The sequence below is a fragment of the Musca domestica genome, unplaced genomic scaffold (assembly GCF_030504385.1).
Source record: "Musca domestica strain aabys unplaced genomic scaffold, Musca_domestica.polishedcontigs.V.1.1 42, whole genome shotgun sequence".
In the NCBI taxonomy this organism is placed as follows: Eukaryota; Metazoa; Arthropoda; class Insecta; order Diptera; family Muscidae; genus Musca; species Musca domestica.
The window spans coordinates 5,657,655-5,682,876 of record NW_026712329.1 but is presented as its reverse complement, the minus strand read 5'-3'; the positions used below and the strand labels follow the sequence as shown (position 1 = coordinate 5,682,876).

At 35.9% G+C, this 25,222-nt stretch overlaps 1 protein-coding gene across 1 annotated transcript; it reads right to left on the bottom strand.

Moving 5' to 3' along the window:
* Window positions 1-1,906: 1,906 nt before the first annotated feature.
* LOC101897546 (chorion peroxidase) lies at window positions 1,907-25,060 on the bottom strand. Its single transcript, XM_059127022.1, has 5 exons — window positions 24,881-25,060; window positions 9,023-10,541; window positions 8,590-8,969; window positions 2,474-2,643; window positions 1,907-2,355 (listed from the first exon to the last, which is right to left on the bottom strand). Exons 1-5 carry the CDS (start codon window positions 25,030-25,032, stop codon window positions 2,048-2,050), a joined length of 2,529 nt encoding a protein of 842 aa, XP_058983005.1. The 5' UTR covers window positions 25,033-25,060; the 3' UTR covers window positions 1,907-2,047.
* Between the last annotated feature and the right edge of the window lie 162 nt (window positions 25,061-25,222).

Here is a 25,222-nt window from a genome sequence, read left to right as displayed (position 1 = left end):
CAAAGACATAATACCTTTACCACTATGTGGCGTAAGGTATAAAAAATATCAAACGATCAATAATAATTGCATATGACGCAATAAGTTTTATTGATACAAATGTCCTATTTCTGTGAAAATAGTGTTCCAAATTTTGACTCGTAAGTATATGTTTTATGAGCAAAGAGTTCGTTGAATTTCTTTACGATATTCATTTCCTTGTCTGACCAAGCCTGAATTGCTGGGAAATATGTCTGTAAGTAATTCAGTAATTCCATCAATGTTTGTTTAGCGATAAGAACATCTGAGAGAGCTACCTTGAGTTTTTTCTTTTATTTACATTCTTTTTTTTTTGTGCAATATGTCAGTGGGACTTAAACATGAGCCGGATAATAGCGCTTTTCGGTCCTTGACCTTTGTAACAAAACAAACAATATATGTTTTTATTTAGAAGACATGGAAGCTTTCAGACACGATTTCAAGAGACACCACGTTAGATAATATATTCGTATATTTCATTTTTCCTAAAATTGCAAAATGTAGAATACTTTATGTATGCTGTTTTGTTTCAACTTGAAAGGGATGTTGCCTTTTCCACGATTTTCTAGCGAAGTGTTGAGAGATTAGGACCAACAGCTAACAACTCTACATTCAGGGGAATGATGTGAAAACATTAAAATTAAATATTTTAAGAACAATTCTTCTGCATTTTCAATTTTATAATCCAAATTCCAAAAATGTATATTTTTATACCCTCCACCTTGGAAAGGAGGGTATATTAACTTTTTCATTCCGTTTGTAACATCCTTAAATATTTGTCTTAGACCCCATAAAGTATATATATTCATAATCAGCATAAAATTCTAAGTCGGTTTAACGATGTCCGTCTGTCTGTCTGTCTGTCTGTCCGTCTGTCTGTCCGTCTGTCTGTCCGTCTGTCTGTCCGTCTGTCTGTTGAAATCACGATACAGCCCACATTATTTGACGTAGAGCGCCAAAATTTAGCAGAGCTATTTGTATTGTGTCTAGGATGCTTGGTATTGAAAGTGAGATATATCGGTCCACGTTCTGGTATAGGCCCCATATAACGGTACCTTCCGATATTCGGTATTTTGATGATTTATGCCACATTTTTTCACGGATTTGTCTGGAAATTGCTATTTGTAGGTCATAACGGGTCCCTGAGCGTGTGGCAAAACATTGCATGTATAGGTCAACGTTGTGGTATAGCCCCCATATAAAGGTACCTCCCGATATTCGATATTTCAGTTTTTTTGCCACATTTTTTCACGGATTTGTCTGAAAATTGTTATTTGTTGGTCATAATGGGTTCCAGCTTCGGTGGCGAAACATTTCATGCATGGGTCCATGATTTGATATAGCCCCCATATAACGGTACCTCCCGATATTCGGTATTTTGATAGTTTCTGCCATATTTTTCACTGATTTGTCTAAAAATTGGTATTTGTGGGTCATAATGGGTCCTAGTTCGTGTGGCGAAACATTGTAATTATAGGTTCACGTTTTGGTGTAGCCCCCATATAACGGTACCTCCCAATATTCGGCATTTTAATGGTTTTTGCCACATTTCTTCTAATGTTTCTTTTACCCTAAGGTGGAGGGTATTAAAAGTTTGGCCCGGCCGAACTTAATGTTTTTTTATTTGTTAAAATTAATATAATTTATTGAAAATTAATTATTTCGTTTACATTTTTGGACACCGAACTCTGACACTGGTATTACGTACAAAAACAAATTTGTATGTGGTTGTTGTTACGATTGTTGCACAACAACACTTGCTGTTACCTGTAGAAAATCTCAAGATTTTCAATGCATTTTTATATAAAACATGTCCTCAACTATTTCCTTCCCCCATGCCGCTGCCCATTGCCAAGCCTGTGAAAATAAAACAAAACATGCCATGGTAATAAACTTGATTTTGTATTTGTATCAAAAAAAAAAAAAACAATAATAATGACCAGTTTGACATTACTAAGAACCATTTAAAATATTAATTAATCGGTATTGTCTACTTTACTTCCCAAAACCACAAAAACATAAATTACTTCTAAGTGGGCTTATTTAAATCTGTAGCTAACGACAACGAATCGTTCGCTTCTATCGTTACATTTGATTCGGGTGTCAAAACTCGTACTGCGGTCAGAGATGAACTAAAATGAGCCGAATGCCATTTGGCCGGTTGTTCGCTTTCATTCCATGGACTAAAGTCGAAATCTTTCAAATCCTTACAAGGTATCAATAGATTTGGTTCATCTTTGCGATGTTCCATAACATATTTACGAATCTCTTCGATACCATCCGAATTACGGCATATGATTTGCGATAGCGTCGTATTGTAGATGGCACGTAGTTGGTCTGAAAGAAAATAATTGTTTAAATAAATAAAAAAATAACTTCCCACTTTTAGTTTCATCAGCCCAACTGTTCCAATTTAGTCTAGGGTTTTAAATAATACGGAAATAGAGCTACTTACCTTTCGTAAAACGCTGCGGCCCGACCTTTCGTTCGTACCAAAATGAATCGCCCTGTTTTAAGCGCAAAAACTGATCAGACACCATGCAAGCTAATAGTGGACCAAATATTGCTCCTTCCAATGGGGGTTCACTTAGCGCACCCGTATACACATCAACATCGTGAGGGGAACTGTGAGCAAAAGAATGAAAAATGTTTTTTTTTTTTTTTTCTTAAAACAAAAATACAAAAAAAGATCTTCTAGAGTTAAAAAGTAACTTTAAGCTGAAAACTCCTAGAGGAAGAGAGATTCTGCGTAAAGAAGACTAGAAGAAGGAGAGACACCTTTCAAAATTTCACAAAAACGTTTTCTGCATTGAGATCAGCGTACAAAACAAACAAAAAGAAAACGAGCCGCTCACACAAAATCACAAAGTATAATTATTTGATGTTCGATAACAATGCACTAAGGTGTTGACATACCTGCGTTTTAGATAAGTGCATTTCATTGCCACATTAGTGTTACCATATACTTAGTACGGAAATCATTAGAATGTATTTGGAGTATCTATTGTTCGTGTTCGTGTTCGTGTTTTTTTTTTTTTTTTTTTTTTTTTTTTTTTTTTGACGATCATAAACAAAAACCAGTAAAGAAAGACTTAAAGTCGGGTGGTGCCGACTTTATGATACCCTACACCACTTTGCTAATTTAGTAGAGCTGCGCATAACAATTAAAAGTTTTTATGGGAGAAGTCAATCATACAAGCTCTGATTATAATTATAATTTAAAGTTCAAAGGACTAAATATGCCGGAACATTTGTATCTTTTAAATTCGGACTTGTATTGCCCATTTGGTGCACAATTAATTTGAAATCGGATAAAAATATATATGGGAGCTATATCCAAATCTGAACCGATCTCGATAAAATTGGGCAAAGATATTTCTGAGCTTTATTTGATATATTTCCCTGAATATCGTTGTTACGGAGTGCATATTACGGCTGTGGGTAACAAATATGATAAATCGGATGAACAGTATATATGGGAGCTATAGCTATATCTTAACCGATCTCCAACAAATTTGACATACTAGTTTCTAGACTCAGTTCGGTTGTAAGTGCCAAATTTCATACAATTTGGGCAAATCTTATACCTTTGGTGCACAATCAAAGGTAAATCGGACGAAGTTATATATATGAGCTATATATCTAAATCTGAACCGATCTCGATAAAATTTAGCAAATGTATTTCTGAGCTGTATTTGATATATTTCCCTAAATATTGTTGTTACAGAGTGCATATTACGGCTGCGGAGGACAAAAATAACAAATCGGATGAACCATATATAAGGGAGCTATAGCCATATCTGAACCGATTTCGATCAAATTTGGCATACTTATTTTCAGGTCCAATCTGATAGTACGTGCAAAGTTCCATACTATTCGGACTGATATTACACATTTGGTGCACAATAAAAGGCAAATCGGACGAAGATATATATGGGAGCTATATCTAAATTTTGACCAATTATCTCCAATTTCAATAGGGTTCGTCCTTGGGCCAAACAAATGATTTGTGCAAAAATTCATCTGGATAGGGCAATAAATGCGAACTGTACTTTGTTTAGAAAAATACATGGACAGACGGACGGACGGACATGCATAAATCGACTCAGATGTGTCTATCTCGTTTCCTTTTGCCTGTTACAAACAAATGCACAAAGACATAATACCCTGACCACCTTGTGGTGTAGGGTATAATCATAAATGTCGCCTATATCAAGTAAACGCGTGGTGAAATGTACTACGTCGGGTTTACTCGGCATAATTTTGAAGCAATCATTGATAAGACTGTGGTTATTTCCACTCTTTAGGGTTTTAATATCAGACAAGTACAGAAATATCTTCGTTAAAATGGATTTTGAACAATTCATTCAACATCAAATTATAATTTAATCTGAGCAAAGTGTGGCAGGAGAAATTGAAAAGAAATGTTTAGGTTTAGCAGATTCCTTCATATAAGCAAGCAGCGAATTATTGGACAATGAGGGTAAGCTCCATGGAAAAGGTCCGTACGAACTTTAAACGAGATATGGTTATGCATGGTATATTTGTCCCCATATTAGCTCCAGAGTAGTAGCTATTAGGCTATTAGAGTAATAGCTATGTTGAACAGCTTTAGTTCAATAGAAATGTTCACAACTAGTGGCACAATCCTTCTATCGAGAACTACAATAAATTATCCCCTTAATAACCAGAGTTGTTCCTTAGATGAGTTGAAGGAAGAGATAGAGAATGCTATTCTTCAAAATTCAAAATATATATCGAAACAAAGACTAGATGTTTAAACTATCTTCTAAATTACCAGCGTATAGTCATCTTGCAAAAAGTTTTCATTTTCTAGATATTTGTTTTAAATAGCTGGCTATAAAGTAAAAACCAGTAAAAAGTCGGGCGGGCCGACTTTATGATACCCTACACCACTTTACTAATTTAGTAGAGCTCCGCATAACAATTAAAAGATTTTATGGTTATATTTATAATTTAAAGTTCAAGGGACTAAATATGCCGAAGCATTTGTATCTTTTAAATTCGGACTTGTATTGCCCATTTGGTGCTCAATTAATTTGAAATCGGATAAATATATAGGAGCTATATCCAAAATGAAAGCGATCTCGACATAATTTAGCAAATATATTTTTGAGCTGTATTTGATATATTTCCCTGAATATCGTTGTTACGGAGTGTAAAATACGGCTGGGGGTAACAAATATACCAATCGGATGAACAGTATATATGAGAGCTATAGCTATATCTGGACCGATCTTTACCAAATTTGAGATACTAGCTTCTAGAGTCAATTCGGTCGTAAGTGCCAAATTCCATCCCATTTGGACAAATATTAGACGTTTGGTGCACAATAAAAGGTAAATCGTACGAAGTTATATATAGGAGCTATAACCAAATCTGAACCTATCTCGATAAAATTTAGCAAATGTATTTCCGAGCTGTATTTGGTATATTTTCCCAAATATTGTTGTTACAGAGTGCATATTATGGCTGCGGAGGCCAAAAATAACAAATCGGATGAACAGTATATATGGGAGCTATAGCTATATCTGAACCGATTTCGATCAAATTTGGCATACTTATTTTCAAGTCCAATCTGATCGTACGTGCAAAATTCCATATTATTCGGACTGATATTACACGTTTGGTGCACAATAAAAGGCAAATCGGACGAAGATATATATGGGAGCTATATCTAAATTTTGACCAAAACAAATGATTCGTGCAAAATTTCATCTGGATAGGGCAATAAACAAGTGTCAACAAGAAGAAGTGCTGCCGACACGGAATAAAAATAATGCATGCAGAAAAAAGTGCAACAGATGCAAGAATCATTGGCATTTCCAGACTGGGAAGAATCTATAACGAAGATTGGTGACGAAAAACTGTATGACCGTAGTGAAACGGCCGAGAATACTAAACCGATGACAGATGTCACTGATGTCCAAAAGGCACCCGTGAATGAAGATGTACCGCTGTCAAAAAAAGAGAAATCCGAAAATGAAACGTTTTACAGGGTGAGATGAAATAACTGCTACCATCTTCAGACTGCTGTCATTTTGAAGCCACTCGTCCGACAGCTGTTAAAATTATTCCAGTGATAGCTCATTATGTTGTTTACAAGCGTACAAAAGATTTTGGTGAGAATTCTCCAAAAAAAAGTTATTCGTGATGGAATTCAAGCGTGATAGTGTGATTTCTTTATATATTTAGCTGCAAAACCGCATGTGGCTATCGTTAGAGCACTCCAGCATTTAAATATGAACAAATCTTTTGTGTCTCATACCATCGCTCGTTACCGTGATACTGGTAGCGTAGTCCGACGTCAAGGAAGTGGATGGAAGAAAACAGCTAGTAAATAAGCGACTTGATCGAAACCCGCAATATTGAAAAATGAGCTCGGGGTAAAGCCATTGAATTTTCAAAAAGTGTCAGAACTTACACCGCAACAGAAAGAAAATAGACTCAAAAGAGCTAAAGAGTTGCTTCGCTTGGTCGAAAGTGGTGAACTGCTGAATTTTGTTTTCTGCGATGAGAAAACATTCGTTGGCCAGCTGTTTATAAACAAACAAAATTATCGTTTTTATTTGCCAAAGAGGTCAGCTGAAAATGTGCACCTTCGGTTGGCCACCAGAACTCAAGCGCAGGCCATGGTGATGGTGTGGGACGCCATAACAGCCGATATTCGTTCTCCGCTCGTATTAATCGACTGTGGCATCAGAATAAATGAATAAATATGAATATTATCGCGAAAATATTCTGGAGGGTCTATTAAAGCTTTGGGCACGCAAACATTTTTTCCGCAGACCTTGGACATTCCAACAGGACTCAACACCATCGCACTCTGCACGCGCCACCCAAGAATGGTTACAAAATGAGGTTCCTCGCTTCATTTCCAGCCCACAATTTCCACCAAAATCTCCGGATACCAATACGTTTGACTATTGAGTCTGGAATATTTTGGAAAGCAAAGTTGGCACTAAAAGATCGATCACCTCAAGAAATCGCTTCGCCGAGAATGGGCCAAAAATACCGCAGAGCAACATTCGGGCAGCGTGTGACGGTTTCATTGGCCGTTTGAAGGCCATAATTCGTGCCAATGGTGACCAATTCGAACAAATCTAAACTTATTTTAAAATTTGAAGCTATTTCCGACATATTTTGCTTTCATTCAATAAAATTAAAAACAAATTTTATATATTATGGCGTTTGACTTTGTTGCAGTTTTTTTTTTTATCTCATCCTACATAACGAAGATTGGTGCCGCAAATTGAATGGCCGAAGTAAAACGGCAGATAATACTAAACCGATGACAGATGTCTCTGGTACGGTGTTTGGTGAAAAGATAACTGTCCAGATGTCCAAAAGGCACCCGTTGATGAAGATGTGCCGCTGTCAAAAAAAAAGAGAAATGTGAAAATGAAAGGTTCTATATCCAGATAATACCGGTTAAAAAATCCACATCAGCTGCTTTGGAAATAGAAACGACTTCACCCACCAATAAAAAGAAAGACGAAGAAGGAAAGCATGAAAACGGTTTCAAATGGAATACGCAGGAGCACATATACCCCTCCTTACGAACGTTTGTCCAGCGAAGTTCATTTCTACTATGGCTGCAAATAGCATATTTTGGCTTCAGTGCTTTAGAAATTAATTATAAAGTAAGATATACATTTGTAACATTTCAATCAATTTCTCGCATTAAAAAATATGCCTATACATGATTATTAAAAGACAGGTCTACATCTCCCAAAATAAAACGAATGCTTCGAATATCAAAGAGGTCATTTTGAAAGTCTTAACCTAATTTGCAATTTCGGCTACTAAGTAATTTATTTAATTAACCCATCGCTATACAGACAGTGTGACACAAGATGAGATATTTCAAAGTCACTTCGATGGCGAGTATATATTTCAAAAGCTCTTTTATGGAGAGAAGGCTTTCAATTTCTATTGAGAAAAGGAAAAGGAGGACAGAAGCTCTTCTATGGAGTAAGGTAGAGAGAGGTCTTGTCAATAGGTCTTCTATGGAGCGACGACCTTCCATAATGTATGAAATAGCAAAAAAAAATTCTATAGAGAGAATACCTTTTCCTTATTGAAGAAAATCTCTCAAAATGTCATGGATTATGCATATTTGAATAGTATCCTATCAAAGGGACCCCAAATTTTTTTCCATGATGTATTTCATAGCTTTCAAAATATTATATAGGGATTTGATAGGTATCTAGAAGACACATATACTTTTTTTTCCTATACTTCCTGTCAACAACAGCTTCCATATTTGAAAGCAATTTAAATTATTTCCTATGGAAAAGAAGACCATACAGAGAAGAGCCTTCTATAGAAAAAATATATTGGGCCAGAAATTATGTTAGTGTATGATATTTACTTTATTTAAAAGCATTGCTTTAATAATCCCGATAAATGGTAATGGTAAAGACCCTTTCGTCTTTGGACGACACCTTGCAAGATTTTCTCTGTATGCGACCTCTTGAAGAGAACTTCAACATATATGAAACTTCTCGACCCTCTCTTCTCTCACAGCATCTCAAAATTCCCACTTACGCATAAATTCCCTTTATGGAAGCCAACGAATCTGAATCCACAGCATCGGCCATTTGTTTCCAGGTATCGACTGGCGGTAGATTGCAATGTTTCCGATAGACAGGATATGATGGTAGACCATGATCCCGACCACGTTGTATATTCAATGAGACCAAATCCAAACCACATATTGGTACCGTATCCTCCGATGTACCTTCGAATAGTTTTTGAGACATTTCCGTTGAGAAGAAACGATCGACTCGTTGAACTGGAGTATTACTGGCTACGAGCATTGCTCGATCAATGCCACCATTGGACCACAAAGAAAAAGGATTGAAAAGCATTTTGTGCAGTTCAATTGATTCTGGGTCACTGTAATTCTTGGTGATGTTGAAGAGACCCTAGTAGAAGAGATTATCATTACAAAATTGTTTTGATGCATCAAACCACTTACCGGTAACAGCGTGTGGGCAAAACGGAACGCAGCAGCGGCAAAACCATTGGCTATGGAAGGATTGACATTTCGGTCATAGGCATCGGGAGCATCCAGATCGTCCATTTGTGGCAGTAAACCTTTCTTCTCCGCCAACTCCCTACCCAATAGAATAGGTAAGAATTCATTATAGGTTATGTGAGCCATTTGTGCAGCCAATATCCGACGACTCTCCTGAAACAGCATCTCATCATTCCAATTGGGATTTTCATTTTGCAAGCCTTGGGCCAAGTAGTTATGGTGTCGGGCCCACAACAAATGCATTGAGGTCAGAAGTAAGTTTTCATTGGCTCGATCATCGCCAGATTCAAAACAGTATCTTCCCTGACGGATTTTACTGGCCCGATTACAGCCGTCTTCCAAATTTGTGGAGATCGGCAACAATTCCCGACCATCAGCCGTCATGTACATTCTTAGAGTACCATTGACCATGGCCCTTAAATTATTTTGCCGTAAATCGGAATTACCATAAACCACAGATCCGTCAATAAACGATGTGGCCTGGTTAAGCTGTTGTCTTGGCCCAAAATGACCCGTTGGGGAGGGAGCTGATCGCACAAAGTTCATACACGTCAAATTATATTTCGAATAATAAATATCATCTCGCAAGACTGTCACCGGAAAACATTCCGGATGCACAGTACTGTTGAAATTCGTAATACAGCAATTAATCGACTCTCCCTCCTGCGAGGAGGTCAGTGATGTGGCCGTAATGTCGTGATCCAAGAATTGTCCGAATACTGCCAACATAACGGTGAAATTCGAATCTGTTTCATACGACGAGCGATATATTTTGGCGGATACTTCTCGGGCTGGTGGCAGGCGGGTCGTTCCATTGTGTTGTACTCCTCTTGGCAGGCCTATGCCATCCTCATAATCTGGATTAACCATTCGGCGATAGGATATCAACGAGGCACCATAATGTCGTGGATGATTTTTATTATTGCAGATTCCACTTGGCCGACGATATTTGGCATTAAAATCACATTTGATATTTGATGTGGGATCCGGCAAGATAATTTTGGGACCACGGCCAATATCTGACCTACCAGGTCGCTTGGTATAGTTAAATCTTCGGGCAATGCTCAACGTTGCCGAATTCTCGACGAAACCTCTGCGTGCCAATTTTCTCGACTGCGGATTGGTGCTTAACGAACGATAATGACGAAATGCCGGCGAATTGACCGGTGTTGGCTCCAGACCCTCCTCTAATAACTCCCGATCACCCAAAGCTTTAATGCCCTCTCCGATAGCCCAATCGCTAACCGACTGATTCAAATGTAGTTTCCGTAAAGCCCACTCACTTTCAGGTTCGTCGGGTATTGGTGATGTTATCGACTCCAATCGTTCCAGTGTGTCATTTGCAGTGGATATTGAGTGGTTCCGCGATGATGTGGAATTTGTCGCCAGGAAAACATAGGGTGTTGAGTATCTGTCATTGAGTACTAAAACAAGTACCAATGCAGCAATGAGTATAATTCTGAAAATGGGAATAAAGACTGTGTTCAGAAATACATATTCATCATATATTGATCTACAGAAATGATAATGATCTATTGAGAGGAGATTAAACTAGATTAGGTTAGAGGAAGTGCTGTTACAATTGAGATTGTAAGTACCCAACTCGGAACCTTTCGGTCCATTGTGATCATCCAACATTAAGAAAATAGAAGATTTAAAAAGGATAGAGGGTGAATAATCTTTGCAGAGAGAAGTAGAAGGGATGGAGAAAAAAAGTACCGAAAAGGGTAGTGATTAAACCCTGGTGCCAGAGACAGTAAAGCCTTTTTGCGAAATTATAGATGACAAAGGAATCCACATCTGAATGCATCTCAGTCAAGAGTCGAATGTTCCCCCAAAGCTCGTAGTCTTTCCCTTGATAGAGTGGCAAAAAAGGTATTCGAGCGTTTCAATCATCATTTGGGCGTTATTGATCCGATGTTGCAGCGACCTATCCCTATCAATTCATCGGCTTTTCATTAGATATTCAACAAAGCGCGGATAATAGTGTGTAGATCTCCCAGGGCTGTTCCCGAATGTTGCTCTGCGGTATTTTGGTCCATTCCCGTCAAAGCGCTTGCTTTCCAAAATACTCCAGACACAATAGTCCAAAGGATTGGTATCCGGAGAATTTGGTGGCCATTGTGAGCTGGAAATGAAGTAAGAACCTCATTTTGTAACCATTCTTGGGTGGCACGTGCTGAGTGCGATGGTGCTGAGTCCTGTTGGAATGTTCAAGGTCAGCGGCCAAAATGTTTGCGTGCCCAAGGCTTTAATACACCCTCCAGAATATTTTCGCGATAATATTCGGCTTTTATTCTGATGCAACGGTCGATTAATACGAGTGGAGAGCGACCATCGGCTGTTATGGCGACCATCGGGCCATGACCATGGCCGGCGCTAGAGTTCTGGTGGCCAACCGAAGGTGCACATTTTCAGCTGACATCTTTGGCAAGTAAACACGATCATTTTGTTTGTTTACAAACTGCTGTATAACGAATGTTTTCTGATCGGAGAAAACCTAATTCGGCAATTCACCACTTTCGGCCAAGCAAAGCAACTCTTTAGCTCTTGTGAGTCTATTTTCTTCCCGTTGCGATGTAAGTTCTTGATTTTTTTGGAATTTCAATGGCTTTACCCTGAACTCATTTCAATATTTGCCATTTTTCGGCCACTGCGACGCGGGTTTTGATCAAGTCGCTTCTTTACTTTTCGAACCATTTCTGCTGATATTGCTGTTTTATTCCGTCCACTTCAAGGTTATATATAGCTTTTCCATGTTTATTTCAATAAAACTGACCGCATCATGAAGAGCCGTTTCAACAGATTTTCCTTTTATATATGCCTCTTGCGAGTTGCTCACCAGTGAATAATCTAGCTATCAGTCTTTCGCTAGGGTCTTAAGAAGATCCAAAGTAGTTTGACTTGGATTTCCAGCTTTAGGTATATAAGTCACTGCGACCTCTCTCCATAGACGAAGTATATATGAGTGATGCAAACTGGCCGTATATATCGTTTCCAGAGTATTGTATACAAGCGATGATGAATTCTTTATCATAGCTGGTAGAACATCTGGATCGGCGATTTGTAAGGCTGAAAGATGCGAATCGCCCACTCGAGCTTTTGCCTGGTTATTCGCTTATGTAGGAGACTGTCATCACACTCCGATCGGAGTGGTATGGAATTGCTCCAACTACAACTAGTTCCGATGTGGAAGATACCAATCGCCCGCTTGAACTTTTTCCTGGTTATAAGCCTATCTAGGAGACTGGTATACCCTCTGATCTGTGTGGGATAATGTTGCTACAACGCGTTCTGATACCTTTACAGTTGGGAAATGCGGTCTCACTAGGAGGTCCGTAGAGTTAAGACTAGAGTCTGTCCTGCGCCATGTTTTTTTTTTACGATACCAATTGGCTTCGAGTCCTTTGACAATACCTTGCGAAACCAGATTGCTGTGTTGACTCCTTCTATCGTCTCACAGAATTTTACCCATGAACTCATCTTAGCTCATATATTTTCTCCTTTATGTTGTTTTCCTAAGGACATTGATCTCTTTTTATCCATAGAAGAATCAGGAGACCCATTTAAAGATAATGTTTATATCTGTACGTCCTCTATCTTGAAAAGAAGGGTATATTAACTTCGTCAATTCTAAATATACTCCATTAAAAAAAAAAAAAAAAAAAAAAAAAAAAAATATATATATATATATATATATACATATTTTTTTTTTTTATCCACATTTTTCCATATATATTCATGATCAGCATAAAATTCTAAGCCGGTTAAACGATGTCCGTCTATCTATTGAAATCACGATATAGCCCACATTATTTGTCGTAGAGCTTCAAAACTATTACAACTATTTGTATTTTGTGTAGGATAATTGGTATTGAAAATGAATTAGATCGGTCCACGTTTTGGTATAGCCCCCAAATAACGGTACCTCCCGATATTCGGAATTTTTTATCGCCACATTTTTCCATGGATTTGTCTAAAAAATTATATTTGTAATATATTTGTAATTTGTATATGTAGGATAGCGTTTTCGTATAGCCCCCATATAACGGTACCTCCCGATATTCGGTATTTTGATTATTTTTGCCACATTTTTCTCGGATTTCTCTAAAAATTGGTATTTGTAGCTCATAATGAGTCCCAGCTCCGGTGGCGGAGCATTGTATATATAGGGTGAGATGAAAAAACTGCAACCAACTTCAGATTGCTGTCATTTGTAAGCCACTCGTCCGACAACTGTTAAAATTATTCCAGTGATACCTCATTATATCGCTTACAAGCGTACAAAAGCATTTTGGTGGGAATTTTCCAGAAAAAAAGTTTTTCGTGATGGACTTCAAGGGCGATAGTGTGATTTCTTTATATTTGGCTCGTGAGCTGAACATATCGCTATACTCCATTCGGAAAATATTGAAAAATGAGTTCGGGGTAAAGCTATTGAAATTTCAAAAAGTGTCAGAACTTACACCGCAACTTTAAGAAAATAGACTCAAAAGAGGTAAAGTGTGGCTACGCTTGACCGAAAGTGCTGAACTGCCGAATTTGGTTTTCTCCGATGAGATAACATTAGGTGTCCAGCAGTTTGTATACAAACAAAATGATCGTGTTTACTTGCCATAGAGGTCAGCTGAAAATGTGCACTTTCTGAAAAATGTGCAGAACTCAAGCGCCGGCCATGGTGATGGCGTGGACCGCCATAACAGCCGATGGCCGCTCTCCGCTCGTATTAATCGACCGTGGCATCAGAATAAAAGCCAAATATTATCGCGAAAATATTCTGGAGGGTGTATTAAAGCTTTGGGCACGCAAACATTTTGGCCGCAGGCTTTGGACATTCCAACAGGACTCAGCACGCGCCACCCAAGAATGGTTACAAAAGAGGTTCTTCGCTTCATTTCCAGCGCACAATAGACAAAGGTGACCAATTCGAACAAATCTAAACTTATTTTAAAATTTGATGCTATTTCCGACATTTTTTGCTTTCATTCAATAAAATTAAAAAAAATGTAAATGTCGTTTGACTTTGTTGCAGTATTTTATCTCACCCTGTCTATTATATTTTAGAGTTTCATTCACCCAATACTAAATTTAGTTGTATTTAGCACATTTCGTACAATTATGGCACACATTTCGGAAACCACCTCCATATCTCAATTCCACGTACCAACAGACACGTCAATATCAAATTTGAGGATCCCAGCCCTATCCCTTTATATTTAGTACCAAAGGACACATTTCCAAATCACCGACTAATCTCAAACACACAACCATCAGTAATCTAAATATCGAATTTCAAAATTTTAACATCCAATATACCAAATATAGTACTGTACAAAATACTTTGTACATACTTTTGAGTGCGATTGAGGCGCTGGGAAAATGTAGCAATAAAAAATAAATGTTCTAAAATTAATTATTTCCAAGCCGCCATAAAATATCACATGTGAAGAATTCAGTGATCTTGTGCGCTGACGCATACGATAATGTGTGAGATAATAAAGGTTATGACCCACAGGCACAGATATTGATGCGTTCAGTAGATGCACAAGACCACTTGAATGATATGTCAAGCAGCCCTGCAATGTTCTCCATTCAATATTAGAATAGATAAGAACAATTGTGTGGCTGCGACTAGGTTAAGTTAGATTAGTTTCAGTAGTACGTAAGGAACATATTTTAGAAATAAAATTAGAATTGAATCAACAGCCAAACCATTCGGTTGGTTTTCTCTTCTCATTCATTGGTCCTCCGAAAAATAAAGAATCGACGACCTAAAATAAAATTGGTTTGAGTTATCCCCCACCAGTGGTAAGAAACTCAGAAAAGCCAAAAAAGAAGTAGCTGTTCTTCAAAAAGGAGGAGAACTGCTACCAAAAAGTCCGCTGAGACATTTTAAATGTAAGACCGTAGGGCATTTTAAAAGATAGTCGAAGCCATGGTACAATGAAGAGAAGGTAGGTCAACTTTGAAAAAATTGCAAGTATAGAGGTCTACCTGTTTGGCTTGTAATGTCAGAATTACTATCAAAACAATAAAAAAGCAAACAACTTGTTGCATTGATTTTGAATAAATAATTTAAAACCGCGAAAACTGAATGAATGGTCAAAATTTCTTTTCAATATCATGTTCTATATATCTCTTACGGTTTATTTCGCGACAAAAACTGTAGATTTTGTCGATGCATTCGTTGCAATAAGCATTTTGAAAACACCCGAATTTGAATATTTTCTGAACAATTTTTTATTATTGAAAAGAAGACACACACATAAGCAAATGAAGTTGACATATTAAGCCAGAAAAATAAAAAAAAATTAAATCATATGGTAGTTCTGCCCTACCTTGAATTCATTGTACCATGGTCGAAGCGACAAAATTATATGAAAAAGCCATAGTGCAAAAATAAAAAAGCCATAAAGGCAAAAATAAAAAAAGACCCAACGGGCAAAAATTACAAAGTACGCCATAGGAGCAAGAAAAAACAAAGCAAAAAAGCCACAGGGGCAAATATTAAAAAGATATATTTAAAAAAAATAAACAAAGCAAAAAAGCCACAGGGGCAAATTAAATAAAAAAGCCATAGCGGCAAAATAAAATAAAAAAGCCATAGGGGCAAAAACAAAGTGAAAAGAGGACATCAAAGTCCCAACTGAAAAAAAAAATAGATAAAAGCCAAGAAGGCAATATAAAAAAGTTTTGAAAAGAGGACAAATGGACCAACCTAAATTAAAAATGTATTAAAAAAATGGAAGAAGCTATCACAACTTTGGCAGGCTATTTCCAGCTGTTAACGTCGACGTCAGCCTTTGAAAAGGTCAAACACGTCGCGGCATGGAAGGTACTGGTAGAAAATACATACTACCAGTTAAGACGGTACTTGAGGGTACACCCAGAATATCTTCCAACCCATATGAAGACATTACCCTGTGATGTGGATATGTGTATGTTATCGGCAATGAAGCTTTTAGCAACCCGGAGTCGCAATTACACAGACTTGGACATCGATGAAGAAATCGAAGATTCGATGAAACCTCCATCACGATGGATACTCTCGCTGAAATATGACCATTTAACTTGGGAAGAGCAAGTGGAAGAAAACAGACAACTTAACTATGTCGAAACAAAGGAAGATTACAACAGAGAATTAGAAGATGGTTTGCACGAACAAATGCAAGCCTATGAAAACAATTTTCAATCTCTGCAGGGACAAGCAATCGAATTGCGTTCTCAATTAATAATCGAAGTGGAAAAAAGTTAAATGATATTGAGAAATGCGAAGGCCCACGAAAAATATCTGCTCGCCAAATCTGAAGAAAACCTGCGGGCCAAAGATGAACAATTCGAAGAAAAACATCGTGTTCAGAAAGATCAAGTGCGACATCTGAAAATGAAGTTAGAGAAAGTCAATGAAAAATTGGCTAGCTCGGAAAGAGCGCGGCAAGTCTTGGAAGCTGAGAGAGATGACATGTCTAAACAAGTGGAAAATTTAAGAATAAAACATGATGCTGCTCAACTAAAGCAGATTCCTTGCTTAGAAGTAAATATTGTGAAATTGTTCCCGCCGGCAAGTCCTCATTTTGAGGAACGGATAGAAGAAGAAGAATCCGCCCTGAGCAATGAAGCACTCGGTGAAGAACGAATGGATTCACGTGCAGAAGGCCCCAACATGTTCGGCGTATACGGGGATGTTGATTACGACAACGATTCTAGAGGAAAAGAAAACATAGCAGAAGAGGAAAAAGAAGGAAAGCCTCTACGTACAGAAGGTCCCTTCATTTCCAACGAATATGAAAAAGAATACAACGAAGAAATGTGTAAAGCCGAACAAAGTTCCCTGGTTCCGGTTCTTGAACGGTATTGCCTTAGAGAGCGACTAGGTTAAGTTAGATTAGTTTCAGTAGTACGTAAGGAACATATTTTAGAAATAAAACAAGTAAAAAAGTATCGGTCGGTTTTGCCGACAGATGTATACCCTCAGCCCTATCCACCCTCTATGGAGTGGGTTTTGAAAGAATCGTTCAATATTGTCCATTTCGTATCCCACATAAATAAATATGATATAAATATAATTATATATAAAACTAATTATATATGTAAACAAATAAATTATAGTAGATGGATATAGCAAATGTAAAGAATCGCTGAATCGCTTCGTAATTTATGATAGATGAAAATATTGAAAATTGTGTCCCTTTGTGGGTGAGGTGCCAGAAGGTATTCGAAGATATATAGCATCTTCACAACAGATCTGGTGTTAGCAAAAATTATTGTATGTGTGAAATTTGAAGAGAGTTGGATCCTTATTTCGCTTTCTTTGAGTGTTATGTTTTTCAAAATTAGATTATTGCTTCCCTTTCTGTGCAGAAAATATATATTTTTAAAATTTCGACCATTTGTGGGGGATGTACCAGAAGAAGTGGACCGATATACTCCATCTTAACACCACACCTTGACTAATAAAATGATTAGGATGGGTGAAATTTGAAGACAATCGAACTCTTAAATCACATTTTATGAGAGTTGTAATTATTCACAATTTTGACCATTTGTGGGGGAGGTACTTGAAGGAGTGAACCGATATTATCCATTTTAAGACCAGACCTAGCACTGATGCAAATATTAGGATTTGCAAAGTTGGAGCAAAATCGGATCATCGTTTCTCTTTCTGTGCAAAAAATATATGATTTGCAAATTTCGACCTTTTGTGGGGAGGTACCAGAAGGAGTGGACCGATATTGTCCATTTTTACACCTAACGTAAAACTGATGCAAATATTAGGATTTGCAAAGTTTGAGCAAAATCGGATTATCCCTTCTCTTTCTGTGCAAAAAATATATTTTTTGCAAATTTCGACCTTTTGTGGGGGAGGTACCAGAAGGAGTGGACCGATATTGCTCATCTTAACACCAGACCTTGGGTTAATATAAATATTGGGATGTGTAAAATTTGAAGACAATCGGACTCTTAAATCAAATTTTATGAGAGTTGTAATTATTCAAAATTTTGACCATTTGTGGGGGAGGTACTTGATGGAGTGGACTGATATTGTCCATTTTCACACCTGACCTAGCACTGATGCAAATATTAGGATTTGCAAAATTTAAAGCAAAATCGGATTTTCCTTTCTCTTTCTGTGCAAAGAATAATTTTTTTGCAAATTTCGACCTTTTGTGGGGGAGGTACCAGAAGGAGTGGACCGATATTGCCCATCTTCGAACTCGATCTAAGTTTGACAAAAATATTACGATGTACCAAGTTTGGACCAAATCGGATACTCCCTTCGAGAGTTATCGTGCGCACCAGCCAGCCAGACAGACAGACAGACAGACGGACGGACGGACGGACATCGCTAGATCGACTCCAAATGTTCTGAAACGGATTTGGTCCAAAGAGACCTAGGGTCTAAAACCGTTATTTCGACTAGGCACGTTTTGACCGTATCAAATGATATATACCCTCTGTAGCCATATGGCTGAGGGTATAATTAGAATTGAATCAACAGCCAAACCATTCGGTTGGTTTTCTTTTCTCGCCCTTTTACAAGTACCATTCACAACTTTTCGTACAATTATAGTGCACATTTATGAAACCTCCTACAAATGTCAGATTTCAAGCATTATCTGTTCACCCAACACCAAATTGCCCTAAATATAGTAATAGTTAGTACTTCTCGTATGTGTAATGTGTACTACAACATTTCACAAACATACTACCAAGAAAGACCCCAATACAATATTTCAGCTTCGTCCGTTAACCCTAAACCAAACTGTTCGCACACTTAGAACACACTTCCAAAACCACATTCATATATCAAACTTACTTTCCAATCTTGATTCTCATACCAAATTCAATTTTTTTAGCTCCGTTCATATAATACCAAATGTTAGAAGTTTAGTATCGTATTTGAGCTTTCCAAAATCCTTTGGTACGTCTATCCTGCACTCCATCAGTGACTGCCATTCCAAATTTCTGGTCATTCCGTTATTCCAATACAAATATTGTTAGTACGTTTTAGTACTTTTCGTACCCTATAAGTACGAATTTCCACAAACCCAGACTTATAACACGACTACGCACCAAAACTGATCCTCGTTCAAAATTTCAAGATTCTAGCGTCAGCCTTTTCGTCTGGTCGTTGATTCTAGGTAAGTCAGTTGTTTCATTACACTTTTTTGCATATATGGTTTGAATATATGCTAAAATACATTGTTAAAAGATCAGCTGTCTAAAGAGGTCCAATTTTTAGCGACCTGATTTGAAATTAAGTACCAGTCCTAATTGATTACTCGCACTGTGGTATTTTTTTGTACCGCAATATAGCGGCTCAATCAATCATGTGTCATTCAATACAGACACCCAACGAAGGGAACGAGACACGTTAATCTTGAATAATTTAAAAAATTTATTTTGCATATATAAGTATTGGCAAGGTATTCAATTTCAAAAACAATCACGAGAATTATAAAGAAATGGATTGTTCGATTGGCAACATAGCATGAACTTGTGGTCGGTCGCCCTAACGATGATGCGTCACGCCGAATTGTTATACAAATTACTTTAACCGCACATAAATGTGTATGCATACAAGTTAAAACATATTTATGAGTGGAAAAACTCATCAACACTTTATTGAAGATTGATGTAGATCAAAAAACTGGGTTAGAAGAAGGTAACATGAAACCGTAGCGATGAACTAAATACTATATATGCATGTATGTACACAAAACGTTTTCGGAACATAGCAGAGCAAGAATAAATTAAATTTCTACAAGTAGTATTATTTCTTTTGGCTCAATAAAATAGGTTCATTGTTTTGGCCTTGAAAGTCATTTAAAAACTTTTTTAAAAATCCAAGTTTTGTGCTCTGAGTGACCTTTAAAAAAATTTCATGTTTTGTTTCTGAATTTTCTTTTGAAAATAATTCTTAACGTCTAACATGTTTTGCTCCAACCCTTCTTCGATGAACAATTCGAAAAAAACGCACGTTATTTTAAACTAAGATTCTAACAATTTCATTTTTTTAGAAACTTTCCATTAGAACACTATTCTTAAAATATGCAAATGTAGAACTCCGAAAGTACATTAAAAATAATTCATAAAATATCCTCGTTTATATCTCCGACAGACCCTTAAAATTGATTCTTAATAAATCCATATGTTCTGTCTTTGAAATTGCTTTTTGAAAAAACAATCAAAAAACCATGTTTTAAAAAAATTGTTACAAAATTATTGTTTAATATTTACTCGTCCTTTTAAAAACTTATTTTTGAACAACTAAAAAATATAAACTTTTAATATCTTCCACCATTAAGTAAAAAAATCAAATAAAAGTGTCTGGATTCAAACGTGTTCCACTTTCAATTGCAAATACAGTGAGATCGATAGAAGAATGCATTTTAAATTGGCAACATTTAATGAAGTGGGTGGTACTGTTATGTGGAGGAAAGAACCTAGGTAGGCAAATTTGTACTTCAAGGATTGTTATTTATTGTAAGTCTTAAATATCAAATTTGCAACAAATCCGTGAAAAATGTGGGTAGAATTATCCAAATGCCGAATATCGAGTGATACCGTTACGAACTACAAATTCCAAATTTTAAACAAATCCGTTAGAAAAAAAGCTGAGTTCGCCAAAATTCAGAATATCTGAAGGTACCGTTTCATGTGCGCTATAATAAAACGTGGACCCATACATATAATGTTTTGTCACCGGACAAATTCCTCTCGTTACAAACTCTCAATACCAAATTTTGGAACAATTCCGTGGGAAAATGTAGTAAAAATATGAAAATACCGAATATCAGATGGTACTGTTATACTTGAAATCTGAGTTATCCTTGCAAGGTAACTATTCCAAAAAGTGCACCAATATGAGCCATTTTCTCAATCTTATCAATGATTTTAAATGTAATCCAAAGATCTCAATCAATATCCTAAGAACCCAAAACTCCTTTGAGGTATTGATCTAAAAACGAGTACTATAGCTCACCTGACATTTTCCACAACCTATTAAATTATTAAAAATCGGGAAAAATGCTAAATTTTTCAAAAATAAATAAATTAACAAAAAAGGAATGCTTTTTTATGGTACATATTCAGTACAGAAATTCCATTTGTTCAGAGATTCACAATAACATTTGATCTTAAATAATCCTTACTTTGACACTTTTCCCAAAAAATGAAATATAAGGGAGATTTTGTATCGGATTGTATACGTGTTAAATTAATAGAAAAAAGGCATGCTTTTCACTTTTAGCATACAAATTTTTAAGGTAGTTTTCATAAAAACTATTGTACCTAGATATATGGTTTATTCTGAGGTTCATAATATTTTGTGTAGAATATTACTTTTTTGACTTCCGCTTCCGAAACAAAATTTTACATGTTACTTTCATGCATTAACTCGAAAAAAATCCGAGGAAAATTTATTAAAAAACAAGAAAAAAAGCTGTAACTGTGTAGCTAGCCGAACTTTGAATACCCTCCACCATTTGGAACGAAATTGGCAATTCTCAAAAACAATAAAATACATTAAAAATTCTGTTATCTTAAAAATACCTAATCTAGCTGTTATATTAGGGTCTATACGACGACAAGGACCTGCATAGGTAACTTTTGTCATAAGTCATTAAAATATTCAAATGCGAAACTTAAAAAAAAAAACTTAAAAATCATCAACATACCAAATATCGGGAGGTACCTTTATATGGGTGCTATACGGAGACGTGGACGTGCACAGACAATCTCCTGTCTTAGGCTGCAGCATCCATTACGAACTTAAAATACCAAATTTGAAACAATTCCGGTGAATAATGTCCCTAAAATCAACAAAGTACCGAATGGGGGCTATACGAAGACGTAGACCTGCGCAGACAATTTTCTGTCTTAAGCTGTGGTATCCATTACGAACTTCAAATACCAAATTTGAAACGATTCCGATGAATAATGTAGCTAAAATCAACCAAGTATCGAATATCGGAAGGTACCGTTATATGGGGGCTAAACCAAAACGTGTACCTACAAGGCCCAAGTCCTGCAGACATAATATACATTTGAGTAAAATTTTATTAATCTACTTCATTTTGTTCGGAAGCTAGAGTAATTTCCACAGACGGACATAAAAATGTATATTTCGAAATATAAAATGTATATTTCGAGGTGTTACTAACGGAATGACAAACTTAATATTCCCTCCGTACTATGGTAGAGGGTATAATTAGGAAATATTTTCGTTTTTGCTGGATTTTAAATGTAGTTATTAGAAAAAATAAATAAAATTTCTGCGTTCAGCTCAGAGTCATCGAAAAATTTCTTTGAAACATCAATGTTTTTTGGTTTATAATCCATAAAAAGGTTCTTTAAAATCCATCGTCTTCCAAAAAGATGTGATTACAACATTTAAAATGCAATTAAACTAGTTTTATTAATTAATTCTTATTAAATTAAAAATTCATTGTTTTTTGCTTAATAGTCCTTAAAAAGTTCACTTTTTAAAATGTTATCCATAACAAAAAAAAACAACTTTTTAGGTTTGATAATCTCTTAAAAAAATATATTCTCAGAAAGTCTGCGTTTATACTCATGGTGGGACAAATGTTAATTTGATTTATTGTATTTAGTTTTTTTATTTATTTGTCCTTAAAAAATTATTAAAAAATTTTCTTTAAAAAATTCAATTTGAATTCATTTAAATGTGGTACCAATTTTACAGTCCTTAAAATAAATTCACATTTATATCTTGGTATTCCTTTAAAAACCATTCATCGAAAAACCAACATTTATAACACTATCGTCATAAGTTTTCAGCCAATGAAAGCACTCTCAATGTTTTTTTTTTCGCGTTAACGCTGAATACTTTTTAAAATCTCAGTTTTTTCACTTAAATTGAGTACTTTGAAGAATATTTTGCCGACATCCCAAATAAATCATATTATATCAATAAATCATTGTCGTATATCACTTTATATGAAACTAGCTGGCCCGGTCCGCGTTGCCGGCCCGTAGTTTTTGTCTATTATGCATATTTGTCAAAGCATAATTATTCACAGATATGACTGATATAAGTGTTTTAAAATACCTGTACCCATATTTAAGCCGTGGGCTTCAAAGGTGTGGATGTGCTATACAAATCTATTAAAAAGTATATATCAATCTTATCCCCATGTAAGGGATCAAATTAATTTTTAGTATGGTAAACATCGTAGCAAAATCTTCCAGTGAAATGAGCAGTAATTTGGAATTTGCTGTATTTTGTACACCTCATAATTGAGCGCTGAATGAATTAAGAATAGCCAAAGTTAATTACTTTTTTAAGCCATTAGCACCTCAGATTGTCCATTAGCGTTCTTATAAGTCCCCCTAACCATGTCGGTCTGTTTGTCCGCCAAAAAGTGGACTTGAGGGGGTACTATTATATGGAAAAAATTCTAAAATTTGTAGATATGTTCATATTTTTGTGTAAGTTTTCACCCCCCAAATACACATTTTTAGCCAAATCCTTTGAAATATGGTAAAATCAGGAGATACTTTTACATGGGCACTACTCCGAGACATCGACCTACATTGAAAACATTCTTCTAGCCCTTATAATCCAATCCAATGTGGGGACTTTACTTAAATAAATTCCTATGTGGCAATTATCTGTATGATGGTTCCCTAACCCCTTAGAGACAAAGATGCCAAATAAGGGCCAAAATATGAAAAAAGTGGCCAAGACCCCAAAAATAGCTTAAATCATATGATGGTTATATAAATATAAAATCGGGTTGTACCCTTATCCGTGAGTTATGATCGATATCATGACCTGCAAAAGTGATTTAAGGTATCTTGAATGTTTGGGAAGAATTCCTGGAAGGATAGAAATCCTTTTCTTACTAAAAGTCCCATTCGCTCTATTATTTTGCACCCTTTAAATTTGGTATTTTACTGATTGTACTTCCAAAGAATTTTGCATTTTGAGCTCTCATTGGACGGATTATTGTCACATGAAAGAAGTAGGTCCACGCTTTGAAATGAGCTCCATTAGGCTTTTTCTGTCATTTTTGGTTGTTTAAATGTGTTTGCAAATACAAATTAAAAAAATGACAAAAGAAGAATAGCAAATTGAAAAAATCTTCAACTTGTTCGCTGATTTATTACAGCAAATGTTTAAAGACCCTTACTATTTTTTTAAAATTCGATTCCACTGAAAATCTTTTCGATTTTTTCCCGATTTGAGAATTTTTGCAATGAGATCTCTTTTTCGTTATTTTTTTAGCGAATTTGAAAAAGTAATTATCTTTTAATTAATAATTATCTTTCTTTTGGTGTGACCGCGTTAAATTATTTCGATATCATCTATTCCGTTTCGCCACCATATAATTCGTTATTACACTTCCATGTAACCCGCCATCAATTTCAGTTCTCAAGAAATCAAGTCAATTAAATAAATTGGTTTTAATATTCGAATTCAAAAATAAAAAATAAAAAACACTACAAATGTACATTAGAAAAAAGCCAGTCAAAATAGAAAAAAATCATGCAAAATAAAACATTACTATTGTACATTTGAAAAGTCAAAATGAAAATGTTAATATATCACATTTTTACGCGATTTTTTTGGATATTATCCTTTTCGGAGAGGAGACAACTCCTAATTTGTGTGAATTGTTAAAATCAGTCCAGCGGTTCTTAAGTTATAAGTGTAGTAACTAACACAACTTACATTTATATATATAGATATTTCAATATTTGTCAAAATATTAGCAATTTTGATATTTTCTGCACTTATAAGTTTTCAATTTTCAAAAATTTTTCACTCACAAAAATAGTAAACCCAAACACCATTGAAATTGATGCATTTTTTGGCGACGTGATCTTGGTGATACTCCACCAGGAAACACATAAACCGGACCGGGCATTGTGGGCGGGGCTGGGGGAATTCCAGTAGTCAAAGGAGTTGTTTCATCAGCCATTACTTCTTTCCCTTAAATATATCTTTTGACACAATTTTTTGATAGAGATGGATTCGGATGTCAGTTATTATTAAAACTAAGGTGTGTGTTTAGCGCTGAACAGTTGCAAAGTAACTAAACTCTTTCATATTTAACAACAGACAACCAACAAGTCAATAAAAGTGATTGACTTCAAAGTGCATTACTATGG